At 41.7% G+C, this 8,070-nt stretch overlaps 1 protein-coding gene across 1 annotated transcript; it reads left to right on the forward strand.

Annotated features, from left to right (window-relative positions):
* The first annotated feature begins 597 nt into the window (after positions 1-597).
* Positions 598-4,667, forward strand: LOC147462888 (pentatricopeptide repeat-containing protein At3g09040, mitochondrial-like). The gene has a single exon (XM_086485887.1). It carries the CDS (start codon positions 817-819, stop codon positions 3,364-3,366), a length of 2,550 nt encoding a protein of 849 aa, XP_086342013.1. The 5' UTR covers positions 598-816; the 3' UTR covers positions 3,367-4,667.
* The last annotated feature ends 3,403 nt before the right edge of the window (positions 4,668-8,070 follow it).

Below are 8,070 nucleotides of genomic sequence, written 5' to 3' on the forward strand. Positions count from 1 at the left end.
GCCGGGGAGGGTGGGGATGCTACCTTTTTTTGCCATGCAGAGATGGGATCAACGGTGGATTGAATATCCACCGTCATATCCCTCGAGTGAGCCCCGTGACACTTATGAACGAGGCGGGATGGCCTGAGGACTAAATAACACATAGTATTAAAGAGGGGGGGGGTAAGGGGATCGAGGGCAGAGAAGTGCACGCACAAAAATCGGGGAGATTGCAGCCATAGATGGACACTTAAAAACTAAACCTGGCCACAGACTAAACCCGGGCAACGCCTATGTTTTAATAATAAAATCCAAAAAAAATAGGCCATGGTAATAACATGTGCGCGCGGGTGGGATGGTTACCCCATGCGTCTCAATCCAGGCGACGAGGCGCTGGGTTCAAATCGAGTCGACGTCCGCCTACTTTTTCGTGTTGACTTACCGTGCATCCAGGTTTAATCTGCCTCGAGCTTCCCGTATCCACTTCCGAGCTGTCGATCCCATCACCTCCCTCTCTTTAATGTTATGTGTTACTTAGTGTCTTGGGCTGGATTTTGGGGGGGGGGGGGGGGGGGGGGATCTTCGGCAATAAAGTGGTTTTCTTAAATTGTTAACGGGTGACACTGAGACCAGATTTTTGGGAATTAGCAAGGCTACTCAAGAGAGACTTGCATGACCCAGGCTCCGTTAGAGCTGTCGAGAGCACGCGAACATAAAGCCAAGACACAGATCTTCAGTTTTACGTGATAGTAGAGCTCCTTGAGACTTGTGCTATGGAGCAGCTAGCGGACCTGCGATCAAACTCGTGTAGCAGGGAATGCCTCTTCTTAAGCTTTAATGATCAGAAAGTCTCTCACTGTGGAAAATGCGATCGCCCTGTTGAAGAAGTGCAGGCAACTGAAGAGTGTAGAGCAGGCAAGGTGCATTCACGCTCTGCTGTGCGAATCAGAGCTAGAATCCCATCCGTTTGTTGGAAATTATCTGGTAACGGCTCTCGTAGATTGCGGCAGCTTGCTTGAAGCACACCATGTCTTCAATGGATTATCTCATCCAGGGGAGCATGCATGGAGCTCTCTCATTTCTGGCTACGCGGGCTCTCATGACCCTGTACATGCCTTGCATCTTTTCTACGCTATGCAAGATGACCCCCATGTATATCCTAGTAAATACACACTCATGGCCCTTCTCAGAGCCGGCTTTAAACTCCGCAACTTGGACCTCTGCCAGCATATACACACTTCCTTCATCCTTGAAGGTTTGGAGAGTGATCCTTTTGTGGGTAACCACCTTCTGGACGTCTATGCAAAAAGTGGGCTGCTCATGGATGCATGTCATGTGTTTGACATGCTTCCTGTCCGAGATGTGGTTTCATTCAACTCTGTTATTTCTGGGTATGCAAATTCTGCATGCTATGATGATGGATTTACTTGTGTTCGCAGAATGAGGCGTGAGAACATATCTCCAGATGATGTTACATTTATCTCCATTTTGAAACTGTGCAGCAGCATGAGAAGTGTGGGAGAAACTCGACTTGTACATGGGGACATTGCAAAAAGAGGATTGGAAGAGGAAGTCTATGTTGGAAATGGTCTTGTGGATGCATATGCCAAATGTGGCTCTCTTGAAGAGGCACACCATCTGCTAAGCAAGCTTTGTGCAAGAGATGTGGTTTCATGGAATGCATTGATGGCAGGGTATTGTGAATGTGGCTATGGTAAGGAGGCTTTAAGATTTTTGGAGCAGATGCAACAAGATGGTATTATTCTGGACGATGCCTCTGTTGTTTGCAGCCTGAAGGCTTGTAGCCTTGAAAAGGAATTAAGCAAGGGTCTAGAAATCCATCTCGGAGTGGTCAAAATGGGACTAGAACAAGAGCATCACATCAACAATATCTTGGTGGATATGTATGTGAAGTGTGGTTCACTCATAGATGCAAGCAATCTAGTATATCAGTATTCAAAGCGAGACACGGTTGCATGGACTGTGCTAATTGCAGGACATGTCGAAAAGGGGTCAAATGACAAAGCGCTGACATGTTTTGAATGCATGCAGCAGCGAGGAATCTACCCAGATTCTAATACTTTTGTTTCTTGTCTGCAAGCCTGTTGTCATTCAAATTCCGTAAAGAAGGGCCAGTTGCTGCATGTTGAGATTGTCAAGAGGGGCTTAGAAGCTAATCTTTTTGTTGGAAGCGCTGTTGTGGATATGTATACAAAGTTTGGATTGCTTATCGATTCAAAGGAGGTGCTCAATCGTTTGCCTGCTCGCAATGTAGTCTGCTGGACTGCTTTGATTTGGGGCTATACAGAACATGAGTTCTGTGAGGAAGCCTTCAGATGCTTCAACCAAATGCAGCTTGAAAACATTTTACCAGTCGCTTTTACGTATGCTTGTACTTTGAAAGCTTGCGGGATGCTAGGAAGCTTAGAGAAGGGCCGCGACATGCATTTAGAAGTTGTTAGAAGGGGTTTTGAGAGGGAGCTGTACGTAGGCAACACATTAGTGGATATGTATGCCAAAATTGGTCATCTTACTGAAGCAAAAAAGGTGTTTGACAAGTTACCCGGTCGAAATGTAGTAGCATGGACTGCACTTATTGCAGGATATGCTGAAGGTGGGTTTGATGAACAAGTGCTTGAGTGCTTTGAAAGGATGCAATCGGAGGGTGTTAATGCAGATGCTGGCATTCTCATTCTCTGTTTAAAAGCTTGCGCTGCAACAGTGTCTTTAGAGATGGGTCGCAAAGTGCATGCCGAGATTAGGAAATCAGGGCTTGAGAGTGATCTCTTTTTGGGCAACACCTTAATTGATATGTATGGCAAGTGTGGGTCACCAGAAGAAGGACAAGAAGTTTTTGACAACTTGTTGGATAGAGATGTTGTCTCTTGGAATGCCCTTATAACAGCATATGGAGAGAACCATAAGGGTAAGATGTCACTGAAATGCTTTCAAAATATGCAAGAGCAAGAGATGCAGCCAGATACTGCTACGTTTACATGCCTTTTAATTGCATGTAGTCGAAGCAGTCTTGTTGATGATGGGCAGAAGTGTTTCAAAGAAATGATTGAAAGGCATGGACTTGAGCCTACACCGCACCACTTCTCGTCTATGGTCGACCTTTTTGCTCGATCTGGGGAAATTTCTGAAGCCTGGAGGTTTGTTGAGTCCATGCAATCATCCCCATCCAAAGAGCTATTGACAGCTTTACTCACTGCATGTAAGAATTATGGTGAAGTGGAGCTGGGGGAGAGATGTTTCGAGCAGCTTATTCATATATATCCGGAAGATGCTGCACCTTACTTGCTTATGGCTGACATTTATGCAAGCTCTGGCAGGTGGGAGGAGGTGCACAGAATTGTAGAGCTGAGGAATTTAGCCAAAGGGTGAAAGTCATTGTAACATCATCTTTAGTTCTGGTACCACGGAGCCCATATGGCATATGCAGATAGAGTGCGTAGAGCACACTGCGGATGCATAGAGCTTGGGGTGGAGTCCAATGCAGGGCCAGATGGCCACACGGGATGTGAAGAGGCCTAGGACAGTCACACAGGTGTGTAGCCCAGCACACGTAGGTCTGGTCACTCTCGATCAGTGTGAACAGGCCAAGACCAGACTTTATATAAGGGGACTCCTAGAGTTGGGTGGACAGAGCTTATGTGAGTCCTCCTATGCATAGAGTTCCTTGGAGAGAGCTCTTCCGGGTGATTAGGGTTAGAGGCATACAATGCCTACATTCACTGATGAGTAGTTTTTGATATTGCTTTCTGGGCTCAGGGGTTGCTCAAAAGCATTACATGGGCTGTGTTCAACAGGAGTCACACACATTAATACAGAAATGGTGCATTATAAATGTGTATAACAACAGCTATGGGTTTTGTTTGATGCTTGTATACATAAACTAGCACAGTGGGTGGCCTTGAACGTGAGAAGAGGTTTTTATTATGTTGCAAATGCCCTTGTTATGTGTAGTAGCTGCAGTGGATGATACATTGCCAAAAATTATCAGGTGCAAACGGCTTCCTTGCAACTCACACAAGATGAAAAACCTACCAGTCTTGAGTCCACATGAGAATCTAAATGGCCTTTCTCACTAAGAATAAAGGAGCTGCAACCTTGCTATCTGCTATCTTGCTAGTAGTAGTACTTAATGCTACAACAAGCTTGTTGAAGCAATGTGACCAAACAATTTGATGGAAGACTAGAATGACACACCTCATTTGGAGCATCTTTGAAATCCAATCTCCAAAGCAATGCAACCTCAGAAGTGACACAAAAAGCAATTCTCAACAACCTTGTTGTGTGGAATCAACGGTGAAAATTGTGAATAAACAATGCTTTGCTTTTGGATACAGAACTTTGGCCTGTCACCATCTCACAATAGATGGCAAGCCCACATCCAAAGTCATGAATTCCTAGCTTGGTAGCTAGCTCAATGAAAATGAAGTGAGTAGAGCCAAGGTCAAACAATATGAAAGCATCATGCTCTCTTATTTTTTCCCAAGCATAAGGGAGTGGTTCTCCTTTGCAACGGCCTTCCTGGTTTAGGTCCTCCACCAAGGTGGCCTCCTTGATGCTCGAGGGGCATAGTCCACTGCTGCAAGCATGCCTTTGTACCTAGTGCTTGGGACATAAAAGATAGATAGACACATAATGAAGATAGTAAAAAGAGAGAAAACATTGCTTCATTATTCATTTGTGCAGCACTTGTATGCACTTGCATGTAGTAAAGAAGACCTATACTTACAGAAACGTACCTTGCCTGCTCTTATCTTCACTAGCCCTAGAGATGAGTCATGTGTGTGAACCACTTAGGATCATCACTTTGCATTTTTAATCAGTAGGAAGTTTTTATTCGTAGCTTGTGAAAGCAAGCACATAACCTTGCTAGACGCACAAAAGACTTAAGTTGGAAATGCAATCATCACACGAGGCCGCTTAGGATTAAAATGATGCTTAAAAGAGAACGTATATGTCAATAGTCTTAAAGCTCTTCCATATTTAAGTGATATATCTACCTGTGTTGGCTGGCCTTGAGATCGTCCTTCTTCTCCAAGCTTTGTGTTGCATTCCACAGTCTTAAATCCAAAGATTGATATTAGAGCACACTTCAACTTCTATGGCAAAATTGCCAGTACCCTCTTGTCTCATTTTGTGAATCCAAAGGGATCTTTTGAGTTTTTGTAGGGCAGTATAACTCTTTTGTGGGAAATTTTTGACATTGAAATTTATTGCAAGTGGTTTGCACACTGCTAAGCAAGCACTTGGGATGGTATATCTGTTATATGTATTCTCTACTAAATATCCCATTGCTCCACACATTCATCTAACAAAAATAGTAAAACATGCATGGAATATTCTAGCTTCATTGTATGCAAGTAGCAAAATCTAAGGTTATGAAGAAGCAGCATGAAATAGATATATTTGTCACAAAGATTCAAGCTATCAAGAATAAGTTGATTGTTTGTTGTTGAGGTCAATCCTAATAGTCCCTTTTGCAAACAATTTTTCATTGATTACTGAAGTCAAATAAGACTTTTGCTTCTGCTTGGAGACTTGTGCCAAAGGGCGATTTCAATGTTGTCAAGTTTGTCACTAGCTTTTCTACCCTATTACATGACACTCAATCCTAGAGAAACAAGGATAAGATCATGATGTTGATCCAGGCTTTGTGGTGCCTCAAAGGAGGAATTGTAATGTTGCCACCTGTAATGGTTCTTGTTTGGGTAGCAAGTTTATGAAAACTTTTTCCATAAACAATTATAAGCATGAGGGTCTGGAAAGGCAAGAAAAATATTAAAGTTCAACTACTCCTTATTAGCTAGAAGCATTACACTTACTCCTCTTTGTACATCCATCATGATTCATGCGGTGTGAAGCTAATTCCCTAAGCATGAGTGGCGACTCATGGTTGTTGCATATCCCCTAGTTTACTAGGCCATGGTATGGTAGTGATGTGTGTGACCATGCTTGGGACCATTGGGCCAATTTTTCCCCTTTTCTTGGCTTGTTTACATTTCCATAATTGCAGGGCTCATCTTACCTTTATACTCACACACTAAGTGATATAACTTATTGTGTTATGTGCCTTTAAGCTTTTCCTTCTTCTCTAAGCTTTGGTGTGCATTCTTGAATCCTAAACCCATCAGAGTTAGATGAGATCCCAACGAGAAATCTGTGTAGATCAAGAAACAAGCCTCATGTTGAAAAGATGTTTGAATGCTTTGATTCTAGTAAGAAAGGACATACGAACACACATTGTAAAATGGATGCATGAAAGAGAAAAAGCACCAAGACAAGAAGTCAAAAGAGATGAAATCGGTCGAAAAAGTAGAGGAAGTCAAAAGTGTGAGGCTTTTCAAGACTAGATGACAGAATTCGCTTTGTTTTCTCTTGTGACTCCACATAGAGTGGTTTACAACATATGATGTCTTGTAGAATGGTGTAGTGTGTTTGGGAAATGAACATACTTACAACATAGTTGGAGTTGGCAATGTGTAGGTGAAATTTAACAATTCTTTCACTCTCAAGAATGTGAAACACGCTCCCAACCTTGCAAATAGCTTGCTTAGCCCAAAACACCTTGATAATGTTAGTTTCAAATAACCTTTATTAATAGTTCTAAGAAGATTCCTAATGGAAGTTTGTTGCAGTTGGGGAACTAAGAGTGGAACACTAATGACCAATGCCATTGCAATAACAAGCAGCCCAACTAATTTTTGTGGAATTTTCAATTAGGCCATTTGAACCAAAAGGAAATGACAATACTATCTCACTTTTTGGCTTCAAATATCATGACTATTCAATTTGTGAACATTAGATATATGGTTTAAGAAGACATAAATCACCCACGAGTAGTGGAAAAAAGAAAATGAACATTTGGAGTGAATTTGCCATGGTGTTTGTGAGCTTGTGCCTACATGTGTTTCTAAGGTGCACAACATTTTGCCACTTTCACAGATTATCACTCACAAAAGTTGTGGGTTTCTTCTAATAAGCAAAGAATTGAAGTGTTTCTAGCCTTTTAGAGGTTTGCTGCATACTGCAGAATTGGGGTGGTGAGAAGCTTAAGTGATTGCACATGGCTGATGGTGGAGAGAATGTCTCTAAGATCTAAGGATTTTGTGATGCAAAAAGAGAGAGTTGAATGCTCCATTTAACCCTCCACAAATGGTTATAGAGGACAAATGTGACTATTTAAGAGAAAGTGTACAATATGTTTCTCAATGCATGACTATTTGATGGATTTTGGGCTGAAGCTATTGCTATTGTAGTACATACATTACTAAATAGGGATAAAATGAAAAGGTTACAATGGGAATATGATATTGCTTACCGAGTTCATGCATTATCTCAAAGCTTTTTTGGAGGTGACACTTATTTTAATGTTCCTAAGTACATGCAAAGTAAGCTTGACCCGAACTCAAAAAAGTGCAATTTTTCCTTGGTTATGGCGACTATTGTCATTGGGACCAAAGGTAGAAAGATTTTTAAAATGATGACATTTATTTCAACAAGGACAAGATGCACAAGAAACCCATTTCTATATCGAGATAGGCAAATCCTTGACCCAAAAGGAAATATTATGCATAGTAGGGTGCCAAAAAGGGCAAAAAAATCCTCGCATTGTGATGAAGATAGAGCAATATTAGTGATCTAAATGAGAATATTGAAGCAATGAGGTGAGGAGTATGAGACACACACACACACACACATAAGCGTAGAGAACGAGAGAGAATTACCCAAGAGCAATAACTCAATAGCGGAAGACAATACTCATTCAACTAGATTTGTGAAAAACAGGGGCAAGGGTCACTAAGATGCCACCATCTAGTGATGAAATATCTCCAAGAACCATCTAAATTTGACTTTCATTGGGTTTTGTTGCAAAAACCATCCAAATGTAATTGTCATTGGATTTTGGTGCAAAAGTCAAGTAGAATTAGGCATATATCCTCACAAGAAACCTATATGGTTTGATGCAGGCACCGTGGTATCATAACTTTGATGCGTTCATGAACTTCAATAGTATGGAAGGATCAAATTGATCATTACAGTTATGGATGGTAGACTTTAGATTTTCAAATCATATGC

This window comes from Adiantum capillus-veneris, chromosome 2 (assembly GCF_014529385.1).
Source record: "Adiantum capillus-veneris isolate H3 chromosome 2, ASM1452938v2, whole genome shotgun sequence".
NCBI classification, from domain to species: Eukaryota; Viridiplantae; Streptophyta; class Polypodiopsida; order Polypodiales; family Pteridaceae; genus Adiantum; species Adiantum capillus-veneris.